The sequence below is a fragment of the Nyctereutes procyonoides genome, unplaced genomic scaffold (genome assembly GCF_905146905.1).
Source record: "Nyctereutes procyonoides isolate TBG_1078 unplaced genomic scaffold, NYPRO_anot_genome, whole genome shotgun sequence".
Taxonomy (NCBI): Eukaryota; Metazoa; Chordata; class Mammalia; order Carnivora; family Canidae; genus Nyctereutes; species Nyctereutes procyonoides.
In genome coordinates this window covers 58,909,139-58,927,368 of record NW_026575046.1, presented here as the reverse complement: position 1 = coordinate 58,927,368, position 18,230 = coordinate 58,909,139, and the positions used below count along the sequence as shown (strand labels likewise).

Genomic DNA, 18,230 nt, shown 5'->3' with positions numbered 1-18,230 from the left:
TTTCAGATTGGACCATGAGCTACCCAGGCTATCCCCCGCCCGCAGGCGGCTACCCCCCAGCTGCACCAGGTGAGAGGGGCTGGGGTGGGCCAGGGAGGGAACGTCCTCTCTGCTCAATGTCCAGGAGCAGACAGGGAGAGAGTAACAGTGCTTTCCAGTCCTCTCTCTACCCCGAGGGGTACATGGGGAGGAGCTGGAGAAAATCCTGGACCCAGGGGCCAGGAAAGGCCTGGATTTGAAGCCAAGGCAAGTCCAGGACCCAGTTTCTTGCTTTCTTAGCTGATAGCAGCAGGCAAATGCCTTCTTTGCTCTGGGACTCTGTTTTCTTCTTTGCAAATGGTTTCAGGTATCTCTCCCTCACCGGGTTGCCCCAGATACTAAGATAGCCAAGTAAAGCCCTTGGCACTGTCGTCCAAAGCACTGTTAGGTGACGACTGCCCTTCCATTACTTCTCCTACCCTGAGCTTGAGCTGCATGGTTTTGCAGCAGCAGGGTTCCCCCCAGCCACAGGAGGAAGTGGAGGCAGTCGCCAAGGGTCACATGTTCCTGCTGCAGCTGCCAGAAGCTGTGGGCTGATAGCACTGGGGCTGCACCCACAGTCAGGCCATCAGATCCCGGCCCCACCTACAGCACATCGCTTCATGCTTAGAAATCAGCTTCTCTGGCCTTGGCCCCTCCTAGGTTCCTGAAATGAGACTGGGTCCCCATGGTAGCAGGGGAGACGAGAGGATCATTCCAGGCTGGTCATCCTGAGGTTGCCTGAACCGCGCTCTCCTCACTCCACGAGACCTGTGGGCACATTCTTTTCCCAGAGCAAAGGTCCTTGAGTCTGAGCACTCATGACCCTGAAGGTCATTGGTGCCCACCTTGCCATTCAACAGGTAGAGAAGAGGTCTGGAGCAGGGAGGTGGCTCGGCCACCATCATTGCCCTCTGAACAAGGCCAGGCCCAGGTCTGTCAGTGTTGACCTCGCGGTTGGTCCTCTCCCCGGTAGGGACCTGCAGTGTGTCCTGGCACTGCCACCGCCACCGCCACCTCCACCACACCAGGCAGCAGAGAGCGAGCAGGCCGGTGATTCCATCCTCAGGGTCTTTCACTGCCCTGGTCAGAAAGGCATCTAACAGGCCAACGGCCCACACAGCGATGCTAGCTGCCTTGCCACTTATCCCAGTGCCCACTGCACCATGGGAGCCCCGCACAGGCGGTAGGCCTTCGTCCTCATCCAGTTTGAGGCAAACTAATTATTACCCCTCGTGGCAGCTGAGGATGCTGAACTAGAGGGGCTGAGTGCCTCGCCGCAGGGCACACACCAGGTCCCTCTGGGTTCAGAGCTGGGGCTTTTTACTGCTGTTCCCCAGCTGCCCCCCTTGTAGGGATGTGTGTCAGTGTGCGTGACCCAGCCCTGTCTCCCTCCACCCTGTTGTCCTCATCTCCCTGCCCTTCACAGACTGTGATTGCAAACAACCTGGTCAGCAGGACACCCACCCTAACCTGCCACGCTTTTGCCTCACTGTGGGTTCTCTGGGTGGTCTGAGCTCACTGCTGTCCTGGGTCAGCACGCTGTCCCCAAATAACACCTGTTTTTATGTCTGTATTCCTATTCCATGATGGTGAGCCCAGCAGGGCAGTTCTGTCCTTGGCCTGTCTACCTCCTTTATCCCATAGAGGTAATACGTGCAAGTGTTTGCTGAACCCCACCTTCCTCTCTGGAAGGAGAGGAAGGTTCCTGCTCTTCTCTTCCTTTGGCAGCAGGATTGGGTTCGAGTTTCTTGCCTGAGTGTTTTCCATGGGGTCTGTAGCAGTGTCCCCGAGGCCCTGCTTGGCCTCCCCTCCTGAGCACCCGAGAGCTTGATGCTGTGCCTTTTCCCCGTGGGAAGTGCTAGCAGGGCGCTGAAGGGCTTGGTGTTGCTTTCAGGTGGCGGTGCCTGGGGAGCTGCTGGCTACCCCCCGCCCAGCATGCCCCCCATCGGGCTGGATAACATGGCCAACTACGCAGGGCAGTTCAACCAGGACTACCTTTCGGGAATGGTGAGTCCAGCGCCCCTGCTGGGGCTGCCCCTGGGGGTCACTCCTGCATGGCTAGAGGGACGAAGGCTGCTGGCCTCGGTGGCTTCAGAGGCGTTTCCGTGTGTGTACCTGTGGGCACCGAGTATCGGGCTGCTGAGGGGTCTCGTCAGGGCTCTGCCCACCATCCTCTGTAAAAGGGGCGCACATTGGGTTTCCTTTCAGCTCTGAATAGGATGGGGGCCTTTATAGATTATGTATTGCGCACCTTTGATATGAGCTCTGCATAGGGTGAGGAGAGAGGTGAGGGTCTGTGTGTGCGCGTGTGTTGTGTGCCAGTGTGCATGCATGTGCATATTTGTGTGTGTGTGTGTGTGTGTGTGTGTGTATGACTCTCTGCTCGGGCCTGGGAGCGTAGGCAGACATGCTACTTCTATTTGTTAATTGGCTTGTAAAATAATATATTTTATCACCTAAGAACAAATGCTTGCTCTCTGTCAGCTGTGCAGCCAGTCCGCGGCCTCATTTGTGCCGGGCTTGCTCTAGGCACCAGGCATATGTGCACACAACAAACCAAAATCTCAGCCCTGAATTTCTTCTCTCCTGGGAAGCAGACAGTTGCCATTAGTAAAACTGTGGCAATAGGACAAATACGGGTGCCTGAGGGCGGATAAAAAGGCCAGGAGTGCAGGTAGAGGGGACAGGGGACAGTAGTTTTGGGTTGGGTGATGAGGTTGGGCCTCGCCGAGAAGCCAGGGATGCTCGGACTCTGTGCTGCAGGGCTCGGGTCAGGGAAGGACAGATGGACAGGGTGTGGCCATGTTCCTCAGGGGCCGTTCATCTTAGGCTTGCTTTGTGCACTTTCAGGCATCCAACATGTCCGGGACATTCGGAGGAGCCAACGTGCCAAACCTGTACCCTGGGGCCCCCGGGGGGGGTTACCCTCCCATGCCCCCTGGGGGTTTTGGGCAGCCCCCTTCCGCCCAGCAGCCTGTTCCTCCGTATGGAATGTACCCGCCCCCTGGAGGGAACCCGCCCTCTGGGATGCCTTCATACCCGCCATACCCAGGGGCCCCTGTGCCAGGCCAGCCCATGCCGCCCCCTGGACAGCAGCCCCCAGGGCCCTACCCCGGACAGCCGCCAATGACCTACCCTGGGCAGCCGCCAATGCCACCTCCTGGGCAGCAGCAGCAGCCAGTGCCAAGCTACCCAGGATACCTGGGGTCTGGGACCGTCACCCCTGCTGTGCCTCCAGCCCGGGTGAGTGCCCGCCCTGCGCTGCCCTTCGTGTCCCAAAGGCCTGAGACTCGTGGCCCCGTGTCCTCTGCCAGCAAGGCCAGGGAGGGTGCAGCGGACGGAGAAAGGCTCCGTCCTCCCTCTGTCACTTCCTGTTGTAACAGAGTTGCTTTCTCTCAGGTTCCCCGCCCCTGCTTTGTGTTCTTAGGGACCTTAGGGAGCTGCCTTGTTTCTCGCAGTTTGTTTAGATGTTCCATGTGCACATTGGATCTGAACGTTTCAGGGTACTCGTCATTCCTCCCGTGTCATTTACCTCCTGGGCCCTGTGCTTTGTAGGAACTGCCCGGCCCCCTGGCCTCAGGCCTTGTGCCCAATGGGGCTTAGACTTCATTCCCACAGGTGCCTCTCAGGCTGGTCTTGGAGGGTTCTGGAAACCTCCCTTGGCTAGGGAAGATTGTTGGCAGTTCCTTCGGGGCCGCTCTTGGCTCATTTTGGAGAGCATTTCGTGTTTGCAGTGCCTAGAATTCATTGTCATGGTTACATGGCCAAGCCAGCCAAGCACAGGGCTAGTGGTATGTGCTCAACTACTATAATTAGCCCGAGGGTCCCTCTCCTCCCTGCCACCACTCTCCCCTACCCCTGCCCTGGTCTCCGTCTTTCCTCTGCCTTCCCCCTCAGCCCTTCTCTGAGCTTCTCTCCTCAACTCTGTGAACACCAGTAGTCCCAGAAGCTAATCCACTAGGAGACCTCTTAGACCGGATCCCTTATTTGCTGGGGAGTGCAGCTGCCAGTGCCAGGAAAAGCAGTGTGAGTCCGGGAGTAGTCAGGTGGTGTGAACCGTGGTAAAGCCTGGACACCTGCATTTCTGGAGGGAGCACCTATTTCTCGTTTGCTCAGAGGTGCTCCATGGACTACCCAGACCCTGCTGGGACGGCCCTAATATGTGCTCACACGTGCTAGGGCTGTGAGGCTCCCAGGGCCCTCCCGCCCCCCATCAGGAACCCAGGCCCGGTCCTGGAGGACCTGGACAAGGGCAGATTTTTAGCATTAGGACTCAGAGATGCTTCTAGCCACGAGCCAGGCTTCTGCCTCAGCACCAGAACATGAGGACCTGTCATGGTCACAGTGGGCTCGCTCAATTATTCATTGCTGTCTCCTTCAGGTACCCCAGCGTGTAGTAAAAAGGTCACGTTCAGAGCCTGGGGTGGGGAAGTCTTGTACTTGGGGGAAACGACATCTCACCTGAGTCTGTTTGTCCGAGCAGTTTGGAAACCGAGGCACCATCACAGATGCTCCTGGCTTTGACCCCTTGCGAGATGCTGAGGTCCTGCGGAAAGCTATGAAGGGCTTTGGTGAGGGACCCCCGGTGGCTCAGGTCCTAAGTGCTCCCCAGACCGCCAGGCAGTTCCACGGCGGCTCCGTGCAGGGTTTCTGGGAGGAGGGACCCAGGTCCTGGTGGTGGTGGTGGAAGAGGACGTAGATGTGGGCGGGCAGGTGAGATGCCCAGGAGAATGGGAGGGCCCAGGCCAGGGAAGCTGCCTGCACAGTGCATCCCCACGCCCCCAGCCCTGCCTCATCCACCGCTTCTTCCCCCAGGGACCGACGAGAAGGCCATCATCGACTGCCTGGGGAGCCGCTCCAACAAGCAGCGGCAGCAGATCCTCCTGTCCTTCAAGACTGCTTATGGCAAGGTGAGTAGGGGAGGAAAGGGAACTGAGGCACATCCTCTAGCACAGCCCCACTCACCCCTGCTTTTCTTTGGTGCCAGTGAGCCCAGGTCTCCTGGCTTCGCATTACGGCCCATGAGGGCATTTCCTGCCGCCCACCCAGCAGTGGCCTCCTGGCCGACAGCATCCCCTAGCACAAAAGATGCTCGCTCCCACCCAGCTGGTTTTTCCTCCCCAGGACCCAGGCTGCTAATCCCTGCCCTCTCCACGACCACCTTAGGAGGTGTCGCTGGTAGAGGAGCTTTGAAGGAAAAGTCTCTCAGTTGCGCATAAATGCAAGGGGATGTATTTTGAACCTCTGGACTTGTGAACCTTAGGCAAAACACTGGGTGAGTTGAACAGACTGGTGTCCCAAGCCAGTGCTTTTCCAGCTTGGGTGCCCCATGGGCCCCCTGGAAGCTGAGCCGATCGCAGGCCAGCTCTGCGTGTCTGGGCTGGCTGAGATTTGGCTTTCCTGCCAGCCCCTGGCTGATGCCGGTGCTGCTGCTGGTACTCAGATCTGGGATATTGTCCCAGTTAGGTGAGAATCCACCTTCTATAGATTCTCAAATAAGTCTGTCTGTTTGAATATTCGATCAGGATTTGATCAAAGATCTGAAATCTGAACTGTCAGGAAACTTTGAGAAGACAATCTTGGCTCTAATGAAGACCCCCGTCCTCTTCGATGTTTATGAGATAAAGGATGCCATCAAGGTGCGTGCACGTTTGTGTTGATGCGTGTGTTCGTTTGCTCACGTGGACGGACAGGCCAGAGAAAGGCCTGGACTGCACGGTGGGGCTTAACCTGTTCATTAGCTGCTGTTGTAAGTGTGGTCCCTGGACCCTCCCAGGTTGGAAGAGGCAAAACATGTGTCCTTCGTCATCAGCAGGCATCTGAACCTGTCCGTCCTAAAAGCATGGCAGCTGCGTGGTAGAGGAGGCTGGTGGTGACATGGTGATGGGAAGAGGGGTATGGGGCCGCGGGTGGTATGATCCTCCTTCATCTAGGACTCTGTATTAGCGCACAACAGAAACACTCTGGAGGGCTTTCAGGAAAACCGAGGTGCAGAATTGGCTTTGAGGAGAAAGGAGAGCTGTCCGGCTTGAGGAGGGCCGGGCACAGGCAGGATTGCTCTCGTCTCTGCTCCTTCCCGAGTGCCCACTTCATTCTGCCCTCTGGGGGCAGAGGATCCCTGTGGACCCCCCCGTCCGTTTACTTCTCCAGAGAATCAGCCATGGAGAAGATCTGTCCCTCAGTCCAGATTCCAAATAGAAGCAGACTCTGACTGTCCTCAGTCCAAGTCACTTGTGATCACTTGTGATCCTCTACCTTCCATACGGTCCTGTGGCTCCCAGGCCCCACAGCAGGTGTCCTGCGGATGGGAGGGGGGTAGCCCCCACAGAAGGGGGAAACCCCTCTGAATCGAACAGGTGCTCCAGAAGGAATCCGTCATTTTTCAGAGGCCTGATAGGCACAGTGACTTTTCCTGTGGAAACCCTCAGACATGCCCTCCTCCCGGGAGGGGCAGGGGGCAGCTGGGACGGCACCCAGGGAGTGGCCCCCTGACCCCTGCCTGACCCCGCCGGTTTCACGAGGGGATGGCTTAGGAAACAGAAACAGCACAGGTCTGGGGTCCTCTGTCACTGGGCGTTCGTATGGGAGTGTGGACACTCCTTGTGTGGTGAGCACTGAGCAAGGCGGCGAACAGAAGCTCTTGGTGCCCCGAGGACCCTAACAGTTGTGGTCATCGTGACAGTAGCCACCCCGTGCTGTGCTTCTTAGGGGACTGCACTGTTCTGAGTGCTTCACGCGCATCACCCTTAGTCCTCAGGGCTTTCCGGGGGGTGGTGGTAGCAGCGCAGAGACGTGAAGGCCGGTGCCCGGGTTTAAGCCAGCCTAGCCGCCGGGTGCTGCCTGTGTCCTCTACCACGTGGCCCTCTCTTGGCCTCGCTGGCGCTGCCCCTGGGTGTCTTCAGACACTCCGCAGTCCAGTCCACGGCTCTCACGCGTCCACACTGCTACTCTGGCTTCATACCCGTTTTTCAGTTGTGTCTTGTCTCATTCATGAGCTGAACTTGGAAGAAAACAGATCCGGGTTTACTGTGTGGCCTCGGACAAGTCGCTACACCTCTCTGATGCTCAGTTCCCCGGTGGGGGAATGGGCCTGGTCCTTCGTGTGACCTCTGTTGGTTACGTCACCGCCACTCTCTGGGACCGGCCCGGGCCTGGGGCGCTGGAGGGGAGCCTGGCTGCCCGGGGCCCGGGGAGCGGCTGCCGTCCTGTGGGGGGCGCGTACCTGGGTTGGCAGCCGCTACGGCCGGGCTCCTGCCGGGGCATAGGGCACCCGCGCTCTTCCCAGGGTGCCGGTGAGGAGCCGCGGTTTGTGTTCTCTGCCACCTTAGGGGGCCGGCACTGACGAAGCCTGCTTGATCGAGATCTTCGCCTCCCGCAGCAACGAGCACATCCGGGAGTTAAGCAGAGCCTACAAAACAGGTGAGGCTGGCGCCCAGCCTCAGCCCTCCAGACTCCTGTGCTTTTTTGGCCTTGGCCGCACCCTCTCCCACGGCCTCGTAGACCTTCCTGGCCTTCTTATCACCTCATCTCCTGCCACCCCCAACACGCGGGGCTTTGATCCCTGACCCAGCCCTGCCTGCTGTTGACACACGGGGCAGGTGACTATGGTAAGGGGGGGGTGAGGGGTGTGGCTCCACCGAGCCTGACAGAGGCCAGGTCGGCCTGGAGGTCACAGCCCCTGTGTCCCTGGGGGGCGTGTGGAACACCTGTCTCATCGCACGTGGGGCTCCGGGCCCTCCTCCTGCCTGTGTCTGCTGCTGACTGGCTGCAGGGTGGGCCTTCCCCTTGTCTCCCTTTCAGAATTCAAAAAGACCCTGGAGGAGGCTATCCGAAGCGACACGTCAGGGCACTTTCAGCGGCTTCTCATCTCTCTGTCTCAGGTACCTCTACCACGGCAGAGCTGGGGCTCAGAGCAGAGAGGGGTGGATCCCTGAGCTCTGAGGAAAAGGCAGGGGCACAGAGGAGGCCCCGCAACTCAGGCAGCAGCCTTGACCATACCGCCTGCTTCCTTTCAGGGAAACCGGGATGAGAGCACCAACGTGGACATGACGCTGGTGCAGAGGGACGCCCAGGTGGGTGTGATGGCCAGGTGCCCCACTTGGGCTTCCCGAGTCAGGGGGCACCCCCACTTTCTTGCTCCACGAGGGAGGAGCTCTGGGGTGGGAAGAGCAACTGATAAGGAGCAGGTTCCGGATGCTGTGAGTCTCGATGGGCTCTGCTGCTTACCAGCCACGTGGCCGGGAGCATCCTGCAGCCTCTGTAGGCTTCTGACTCCCCCTTGGCGTGAACCTGGGTGACAGTCAATATGACACGAGTCGGTAGGGGATTATGGATGTGGGGTTTCATGTGACCTCGTCCTCCTCCTGCATTCGGTTGTGAATGTCCTTGTGTTTGCAGGTGGGCAGACTCTACACTTGCCCGTTAGGCTTTTGAAGGTCAGAGCCCAGAAACCAGCTGTCACTTTAGTTACATGGCCTTAGATTCTGCCCTCGGCCCGGCTGGGCCTGACTGTAGACTATAGGCAAAGGTCTCTCACCGTTCCATCTCTTTGACGGGCCATCTGAGCCCCTCCCTAGAGGAGCTTGGGTTTCCCACTAATGAACTCAGACCGCAGCAGTCTGGCCGGAGAGGGCCACAGCTTCCTGGTGGGATGGAGCCAGCGAGGCCTGTCCTCTGCCTTTGTCGCTCCTGCAGCCCCCAGCCCGGCGTTCTCCAGGAGCTGCGAGCAGTCGCCTTATCTCTGCCGTCTGGGAGGTGGACGGGACCTCTGTGGACGTCCCTCTTTTTAGGGCTGGAAGACAGCTGCTTTTCTGGGCTGGTCCGTTTCCTTTCCAAGTGGGGAAACTTGAGGCTCAGAAAGGTAGAGCGTTGTGCGTGGAGGAACCTGGAGGCAGGGACTGGATCAGGGCCCAGACTCCGGGCTTGTTCCATGGGCCCCGGCAGCACCCCAGAGGCCCTCCTTTGAGGTCTGCCTTTGAAGCTCCCTGGCCTGAGGCATCTGCTCCCATGTCTGGACTCAGGGCTGGGCATCCCCAGGGTCCCAGCAGCCCTGGTCCTCGCCCCGGTGGGAATGCTGTCTCCGCTTCCCTGTCTGCTAGACAGGCCGGGCCGTTCTCTGGCCGAGGAAGACGCTGCCTCACTCTCAAGGTTCTGTGTCCACTTCTCTGTTGTCTCTAAGCCCCCGGTGGCTGCCCTCCTCCCCTGGCCGTCGGTGCCTTGAGATCCAAGAGCTGCTACCTGAGGCCTGGAGAGCACTTCTGGGCCATCTGGTGCCAGGGTGGCAAATTGGCAAATAGTTGGGGCTCAGACTTGCAAAAATGTGACAGGCAAGTGCGAATCCTGCCCGCTGGCAAACGCCGTGCTGGTGTACACAGGGGCACTGGGGAAGTGCCCGCTACATGCCGTCCCACGTCCACAATTACAGTCTGTTCGTCGTCATGGTGTTCATTGTCATCGATTGTTGCTCCTATGGATAGGGAAACTCCTTACAAAGATTGGGAAATTTTACATAGAAATCTGGATTTCGGGCAACTGTGGGTCTGTGCTCCTCTATGAAAGTGCCCGGCAGGTGCTGAGCAGTGATCACCCCTGCGCATGCTTACCCTTCACCCGCACCGCCCTCTGGCCTTATGCTGGCCCATTTCCCTCATTTCAGCTCCCCAGCTAACCCCTTTAGGCCTTCAAGTGTGTGACCTTGAATCTAATCTGACCTTCACATTTCAGAGATGAGGAAGTGGGGCTCCAAGTGGGGGTCCTGCGGCAAGTTGGCAGCAGAGCTAGGATTCCGGCCCAGCCCCTGTTCTGTGCTCCCCTCCCCATCACCTGCTGCCTCCTCTCTGGGTTCCTGTCCTGGCCTCAGTTGGCCTGGGTTCTCCTGGTCCTGAGTGTCCCATCCCCGTCCCCCACCCCGCACACCCACCCTGCCTCAGAATCCTGTGTTACCTAGCAAGATGTGTGGATGGTGTCTGGTTCTGCATGGTGCTTGGAGCACAGCCAGGGCACTGGTCCCGCTTCCCTCCCCGGTGGGCCTGCAGGGCTGACCTAGGTGGCCTGGGCCTGGTCTCTGGGGCGAGGCCTGCACTGTATGCCCGTCTTCCCCTCTGTCCAGGAGCTGTATGCAGCTGGAGAGAACCGCCTGGGAACAGATGAGTCCAAGTTCAACGCAATTCTGTGCTCCCGGAGCCGGGCCCACCTGGTGGCGGGTAAGGTGGGCCCCAGCCTCCCTGGGGGCAGATAAATGAGGGCAGATGAGGTATGATGGGGAGACTTGGCAGTTTCCAAGTCTGGGGTGGGGTTTACTCTTCCTTGAAAGAGCCCCCTGGTGGCAATGTAAAAGATCTTAGCGGTTTCTCGAGTTTTTCTGTGCATCTGGTTCTGGGCGAAAGCAAAGGAAGGTGTGAGAGAAGTGGCTGCCTCCTCCCGGCTGCTGTCCTTATCCACCAGAATGTGGAAATCAGAGTTGAGAGAGCCTTCAAGAGCACCTGATCCAGCGCCGTGCAAAGCGCAGCAGACAAACATGAGCACAACAACCCATCCTACATTGTACAGAAGTACATTGTTTAGTCATTCAGGATCTGTAAACCAAGCTCCTGCCATGTGTCGGGTCCAGGAGTGGACATGGGGAAGCAGTGGGGAAGAGCATTATGGAATCTCTGCTGTCCTGAGGCTCATATCCTTGTTCTGGGAGACAGGCAGTAAACAAAAATTAAGTAAAATCTGTGCCAGATGGTAAATCCCTTGTTGAGAGACAGTAAAGTTAGAGACGGTTAGGGAGTGGCACGGGGGTCAGGGATGGTGCTAGGGATGGTGCTTGGGGTGGTCCTTGCTGAGCTAATGGTGTTTGAGTTAAAAACATGAGAGAGCTGCAAGTGCAAAGGCCCTGAGCAGGGAGGGCAGGGGGTTCCCAGCACAACTGAGAAATAGCAAAGGGGGTCGGTAAGGCTGGGGCTGGTGGCATGAGTGAGAACTGGAGGAGGCGAGAGATGGTGGGTGGCCTTGTGGACAATCGCACAGACTTGGGTTTTCATCCTGAGTAAAACCAGGAGGCACTAGAGGGTTCTGGTTGGTCGGGGGATGTGATTTCACTTAGATTTTACATGTTGTTGGCTGGTGTGTTGTAAAGGGTGGAGGGTTCAGTTGTGGAGCAGGAGAGCATCTGGGAGGCTGCCTCAGTGGTGCCGGGGAGAGGCTGGTGGCCTGGACCCAGTGGCAAGGGTCGCAGGCAGGAGGGGCCGATTCCGGGCCTGCTTGCTGATGCTTGGACGTGGGGTGTGAGGTGGAGGATGGCATGAGCCTGTCTCCCAGCTGGGCTGGCGGAGGAGGGGAATCTGTCCCTCCCGAAGTCAGGAAGCTGTGGATGGAGCCAGCTTTAGGGGGAGAGAATCGGGAGGCTTGGGCTAGAGAGTCCAGGTGGGCAGCTGGGTTTAGGACTCCAGAGGTCAGGAGAAGTCTGGGCTGCAGACGGAAGCTCGGGAGCTCTGGGTGGGTCATTGGTGTCTGGGGCCTTGGGACCATAAGAAGTTCCCTCGGGAGGGAAACTGGAGAGATCCCGTGTTGCTCAGGGCCCTGGCCGGCACAGGAGACCAAGAAGGAGCCAGAGGAAGGGAAAGGCTAGCACGTGAGGCGATGAGGACTGACAATGACAGTGCACTGAGCATCATGGTGCGGAGGGGAGAGCCAGACACCTGTGCACCTGTTCTGTGCGCGCACTGAGGCCGTGCTGCACCCGGCAGGTGCTTGCGAGCTCCCGTTAGGGTGAGGGAGCGGCGGGGGCCGGGGGCCGGGCAGCTGGGGAGTCAGGTCACCCAGCTGGAAGCTCCAGAGCACGTCTTGGTCTCCGGCCACACTGCAGTGAGTGAACACATTCCCATCTTAGTCATTATTTAATGAGTAGAGACTATAGAAGTCACTCCTCAAAGCTGTGGTTTCTCAAGTATTATTACTAAAGAGAAAAGCAAAGGAGGTGACTGAAGAAAACACTAAGGGACGAAGGCTCCTACAGACGCAGCAGAAACCATGACACTGCCATGCAGATAGCAGAAGTTCAGGGAGCAGTGGCAGAAACTGAGCCCCAGGCAGGGGAAGCGGGTTTACATCCGGGGTCAGAGCTGCAGCTAGGACTCGGAGGGACCCCGGTACCACCTGCCTCGCGAGCAGCCTGGAGTCCAGCTGCCGTGGGGGCCCGATGGGTGTCAACGCACAGTCCGATAGGCAACACCCGTGGAACGGTGGAGAAGGAACGTGGGTGGGCACGGGCCGGAAGTGAGGGGGTCTGAGAAGAACGCAAATCCTGGCGCCATGTGTGGAGGGTGCTGGGTGGGGTATCGAGGCATGACCTGGGCGAGCCTGAGCTGCCAGGAGTGCGGTGAACAACCTGCCTGACGTGAGAGCCGGGTGGGCCCGATCAGTAGGGCCACGTGGGGTACGGCGAGCGACGGCGGGAGGCCTCCTCACCGTGTGTCCCGTGTTGGTTTGCTCGGGGCCACAGCAAAGTACCCTGGGCCGGGTGATGTGCACGACAGATGCTTATTTTCTCCCCGTGCTGGGGGCTGAGAGGTCAACACCGAGGCGCGGGCGGGATTCGTATCTTTGAGGTCTCCCCTCGGCTTGCGGGGTGGCCGGCTGCTCGCCGTGTCTAACAGGCTCTCTCCCCTGTGTGTGCGTCCCTGGCGTCCCCGCGTGTGTCCAGATCTCCTCTTACAAGGACACTGGTCAGATTGGATCAGGACCCACGCTAAGGGCCTCGTTTTAACCGGATCACCTCTTTAGAGGCTGTATGTGCAAAACAGTCACCGTCTGAGGTGACTCTGTGGGGACAGAATTCAGTCCGTAACTTGTCCCTTCTCTCTTCCCACTAGTTTTCAACGAGTATCAGCGGATGACAGGTCGCGACATTGAGAAGAGCATCTGCCGGGAGATGTCCGGGGACCTGGAGCAGGGCATGCTGGCCGTGGGTAGGCGTCTCGGGCCTGCCTTGCCACCTGCGCGCCTGGGGCCGGGGTGCACTGTCCGTCCTCCGGGTGCTCACCACCGTCCGGCTGTGGGGCAGCGCAGCGAACACACAGACGCCAAGCCCTGTGCCTCAGTGGTGGGAAACCCGCCTGCTGCCCGGGCGGCGGCGCCGTACCTCCCAGCTGCCCTGGAGGTGTCTGGTTTCTATTTCTAGCGCCGCCCTGGGGAAGGGAGCAGCAGTGTGGGCACCAGTGGGAGGGCAGCCAGCTGCTCCCCCGGAGGAAGATGACTCATATCCTGCCAAGTTTCCTCCAAAAATACATCCCTGCAGGCAGTTGTCAGATGTTTGTGATGGAAACACGTGGAAAGATTTCTACTTGCAACAGCAAAACAGGCCCTTGCTAAGGAAAGCTGGCGGAGCTCCTGGAACAGAGGGGCGCCCCTTGCAGCGCCAGTGCCCTCTGCAGCAGGGCCTCACGGGCCCCACGGCCACCCCTGTGAGGGCTTGGCCTGCCGGCGGAGGCCTTGCTGCCTCTCTGTGCCCGTCTTTTGCTGTGCTTTTCCTGGGGCTTTCGCTGGGGCAGATGATGAGTCCTCCTCGTTTCCCTGCGTGTCCCCCCATGATACAGGGATTGTGGCCTGAGGCATTCACCCCACTCAGCCGTCCCCTGTCCATGGGGGTCACAGTCCCTAACTTGCCCTGCGTACAGCACACGGTTCCTTGCCACCGGCCAGATTTCTCCCCCTGCATGGCTCCTTTCACCACATTGTTGCCAAGGAAGAGGTTGAGGTTGGGGTCCAGGCTCAGCATGTTTCTGTTACAAAGAGCCGGAGCCAAGGTCACAGATAATTGAGCCGGGAGGAGAATGCGGAGAGGAAGGTGGATGTTTCACCTGCAGCCTCCTACGAGGACACTCGTTCTCCCGATGGCCCCTTGGACTGAGAGTTTCCTGCAGATCGAGTTATGCTCTGTTTCTCTCTCCTAGTGAAATGTCTCAAGAATACCCCAGCCTTCTTTGCCGAGAGGCTCAACAAGGCCATGAGGGTACGTGCCTCCCACGTGCAGGGGTCTGGGCAGGGGTTGGGGGCAGGTCTCAGCCCCACCTGTGACCAGGACCTTGCCCAGGGCAGAAGGCACGAGGAAGCCAGCTGTCAGCCAAGCAGACAGAGGGCCACGGGCGGGAAGGTGGGACAGTAAGGAGGCCCGTTGCTCATGCCCGTGGTGGACTCTCTTCAGGGAGCGGGAACGAAGGACCGGACCCTGATTCGCATCATGGTGTCTCGCAGTGAGATCGACCTCCTGGACATCAGAATGGAGTATAAGCGGCTGTACGGCAAGTCGCTGTACCACGACATCTCGGTACGTCCCTCTGGGGTCCCCCGGGCCACCCCCGTGGTCCCCTGTACCTCCCTGCTCAGAACTCCGGGCCTCTTGCCCATGGGCTCCGTATGTGCTCTCCTCGACTTCAGCTTTTTGCCCAGTTGCCCCCAGACTCTTGTAAGCAGCTGAGGGCAGGCTGGGTCTTGACCCTGCAGGGCCTCCCCACCTTGGTCCTCGGTCACCCTGTGACCGGTCGGTGAGGACGCCCGTCCCGCGGTTCCCCTCACCCAGCCTCACGGCAGAGGCAGTGTAAGAAGCTCTTGACTGCGAGGGCGCTGGGGTCACGGGCCTGGAGTCCCGCCTGGCTCTTCCACTTGCTGTGTGACCTTGAGCCCTTCCTCACCCTCCCTGAACCCCAGCTCCATCATCCCCAAGGCAGGGAGAACAGTCGTACTCACTCAGGAGTTCAGGGGGCCTTGAACAAGGTATCACCGCATGCCAGGGCCGGTCTGACAAAATGAATTCCTTCTGACCATTAAAGTCCAAACTTGGGTGAGCCTTGAAGCCAAAGTCACCGCAACCAGGTTCTGATTCCAGACTCCCTCAGATTTGACGTTGGGCCTATCACTGAGAACTAAAGCCGATACTGTTGATGCAGAGGCGGAGTAACTATTGACCAGGAGCCGTAGGCCTCGCCTCCGAGGAAGGTCATGGTGGAAGGAAACAATCAGGAGTTAGCTAAGAGTGGGGCGCCTGGCCGGCTCAGTCGGCAGAACGTGCAACTCAAGCCCCATGTTGGGCCTAGAGCTTACTTAAAAAAAGTAATATTACATAAAATTATTTAAAATAAAGAAATGCATATATATTTTAAAAGAAGGTAAGTGTGTTCATCTCTTCTATGTGAGTGTAATAGGGTCAGGAGAGGCTGGGGTGAGCTGGGACGCCCAGATAATCCTGTCACGGTAGGCTCACCCCGGAGCGCCCGTGGTAGTGCATCACGCGCAGTCTCAATGCAGCACAATGAAAATGCACGGGGAAAAGACTACCACGAGTTCACCCTGAGTTAAGGGTTTTTATTGTTTAAAGGTCTGACTTTGATCATTGGGGTGAGCACAGATGTCTTTCTCAGCAGCAGGCTGGGGAGCCTGAACCACACCGCACTACGTGGGGGCCCCGTGGCGCCGGGTGTGTGGGCCTTCCCGCCCCGGGACCGTGCAGGGGGGCATCTCCCCACTGGCCCTGCCTCCCTGCAGGCGTGCTTGGGGCAGAAGTAAATCAGGAGATAGGAGGCTGAAACCCGCCACGGCTCCCCTAACTGATGTCTTCCTTGTTTCTGCAACCAGGGAGACACTTCGGGGGATTACCAGAAGATTCTGCTGAAGATCTGCGGTGGCAACGACTGAGCTGTGAAAGGTGGCTCGCTTCCGTCCACCTGCCGGCAACAGCGATGCCAGGACAAGGTCAAAAGAGTGTCCATCTGTTCCTAACAAATCCACAAAAGAGCCCCCCAGATGTCCCGGTGCAGCCCGTCCGTCAGTAGAGCCTGGCCCGTCCTCCTCCATCCTCCTCTCCTGCTCCGTGCGTCATGCTCGTGCTGTAGGATCTGGGTCCCTCTCTCAGGGCGCCTCTTCCTCCCCAGCCCTCACAGCCGCTTGCTGCTAAAGTAGACATTTTATCTTTCGACTCGTGCAGTCATTCCCTTTTGCTTGTGGCTGAGTCTCAGCTTCCTATTAGTCACGTAATCTATATTTTTATTCGGAGGCATCTTTTTTTTTTTAATAGTCCTCACCAGACAGATACAATACAGGCCTTTGCTGCGTACACATTTCAGGTGAGAGTGGTTGGCGGGAGAGCACCGTGTCCTCAGTAAGGAGTAAAAGGGAAGACCTTTAACAGTAATCTTTGCGTCTGGTGAGAATGTGTCATCAGCTTTGTTATTGCCAAACTCACTCCTTAGAGTTTTCTTAGAAAAGGGAAAAAAAAAAAAAGAAGAAGAAGAAAAAGGCCAGAAAGTCATCTGTTCCCTCTTCCACGCAAAACCATGAGAACAAAGCCAGCTCCCTGCCAGTGACAGGGCTTCTCGTAATTTGGAATGTGCCTTAAACCCCAATGTCAATAGCCAAAAACTTTCGAAATTAAAGTCAGTTCTGGAACATTTTGGAAATGTTTCCCTGGTGCCAGCTTGTTTTCTTCGGCCACTTGATTCTGCCTATAGGTCAGGGTTCTGGCCTGAGTAGCCAGTGAAAATTTCTATGACTTTAAGTAGACACAATCCCATTTACAATTGCATAAAAAAGAATAGAGACTTATGCTCGGGAAACTGTGAGGTTAGGTGGCCGTTCGCAGAGGAATGAGAAGGGAGGTTCTGGAAATCCACGCTCGGGCCCAGATGCTGAAGGGTGGGTTGTGGTCGGATGCGAGGGCGGCTCAGTCCACTCAGGACGGGTAGGACGAGTGTGGTTCTTCATCCAGGTCCTGAAGGACAGGCACGAGCAGGAGGGCACATGCATGACCCCTGGAGTAGGCCAGAGAGGAGGGTGGGGACAACCCCAAGGCAAGGGACGCTTCGGTCCCAGAGGGTGCACTGGCTGTGGCCCCGCTGGGCCTTTGGCCCCTTGGTCGGTGTCGTTAGGAGAGGGTGAGTCCAGAAGAAGCAGAGTTTCCAAACATCGTTCTGTCCAGCAGCCTAGAGCTTGCCTTGCCGACCCCGGGTCTCCACTCACTCCCTTCTGACCTCTGTTGTTGGAAGTTTAGAAAGGGGAGATTTACAGACTGAGGTGAGAGGTCAAGCCAGCTGGACCCTGGCAGGGGCCCCAGAGAATGACTTGTCCCCAGAGTGGACACCTGCCTGGGAAAGCCCCCCGGCTCCTCACTCTCCCCTGGACACAGAGGAGAGATGTCCCATGAGGGAGGGGGCAGCCATGAGCTGACCCACCTGCCGGAGCCAGAGAAATTGCTGGAGTCCATGGTAGGCCCTGCTCTTCATTCCAGGTGCCCTCGTATCCGTACCTGCAGCCTCTTGAGCAACACCCAGCATGCTTGGCCGCCGTGCTCCTCCCTCAGGCAGGCCCCTCGCTCCTGGGTGCCAGGTGGGCGCTGCCTGGTGGGATGGACTGACTGGCGGACACAACTTAGGTGAAGTTAGCCGGACCCCGGTGTCAGGCCCATATTCAGCCCCCTAGATGCTCTCCACCTTGCTGTCTGCACCAGGGCTCGCAGCCCAGTGTCAGGCTGCATCTGACTATGTGCACTTACTTAAGTCTCCAAAGAGTCTTTCCAGACATTTGAATGTATTGCCAGCATTTAGGTTCTTTAGAGAGTTTATGTTTTTTAAAAACCTGAAATTCTGGCTTTCTTGAAAACTCCCGATTCTGGCAGCCCTGCTGGCCGAGCTGCTGGAGCCAGCTGCAGCTGCACCTGTACTCATGAGCTCTCAATTTTGCCTCAGGCCCCACCACTCCCTGTTGTGTGTCACCTATTTGGCCCCTGTGGGCCTGTGAGTCTGAGAGCCCTTGTCCACACACTTGGGATCATCAGTGTTCATCCTGGTCCCGGTCCTGGTTTCTCTCTACCGTCCTGTCTCTCACGCACCTTCTTGGTCATGCCCTTGAGACTCAACCCATAATAGGTACAGGCTGGAGGACAGCATGAGCTCCTCACTGAGCTCCCACCAGGGGCGAAGACATTTACTGCCTTCCAAAGTCAATGGGACCTTATTAACTCTGTTGATTATGCTCAGGACAAAAAAGATGAGGAGGGAGACCTTCAACCTTACAGGTCATCTTTCTGGGAGAAACCCACACAAAGGGGATCTTTTTCTCCCTCCTGGAGATGTTAGTCAAGACCAGTTCTTGCTACACATCTAATGTCACTTCCAGAAGAGCTACTAGAGGGTGAGATACCAGGTGAATTCAGCACTGAGTGAATTCTTAGCAAC

The 18,230-nt window shown here is 57.8% G+C and overlaps 1 protein-coding gene across 1 annotated transcript in view; it reads left to right on the top strand.

The window, feature by feature from the left end:
• Positions 1-16,457, top strand: part of ANXA11 (annexin A11) — a 40,366-nt gene extending 23,909 nt beyond the window's left edge. Inside the window, exons 2-15 of the mRNA XM_055325410.1 lie at positions 7-69; positions 1,916-2,028; positions 2,872-3,264; positions 4,505-4,592; positions 4,837-4,931; positions 5,547-5,660; positions 7,350-7,440; positions 7,822-7,901; positions 8,037-8,093; positions 10,130-10,223; positions 12,879-12,974; positions 13,959-14,017; positions 14,210-14,332; positions 15,637-16,457. Coding sequence (XP_055181385.1) covers positions 15-69; positions 1,916-2,028; positions 2,872-3,264; positions 4,505-4,592; positions 4,837-4,931; positions 5,547-5,660; positions 7,350-7,440; positions 7,822-7,901; positions 8,037-8,093; positions 10,130-10,223; positions 12,879-12,974; positions 13,959-14,017; positions 14,210-14,332; positions 15,637-15,696 — 1,518 coding nt within the window. The 5' untranslated portion in view covers positions 7-14 and the 3' untranslated portion in view covers positions 15,697-16,457. The remainder of the gene's footprint in view (positions 1-6; positions 70-1,915; positions 2,029-2,871; positions 3,265-4,504; positions 4,593-4,836; positions 4,932-5,546; positions 5,661-7,349; positions 7,441-7,821; positions 7,902-8,036; positions 8,094-10,129; positions 10,224-12,878; positions 12,975-13,958; positions 14,018-14,209; positions 14,333-15,636) is intronic.
• The last annotated feature ends 1,773 nt before the right edge of the window (positions 16,458-18,230 follow it).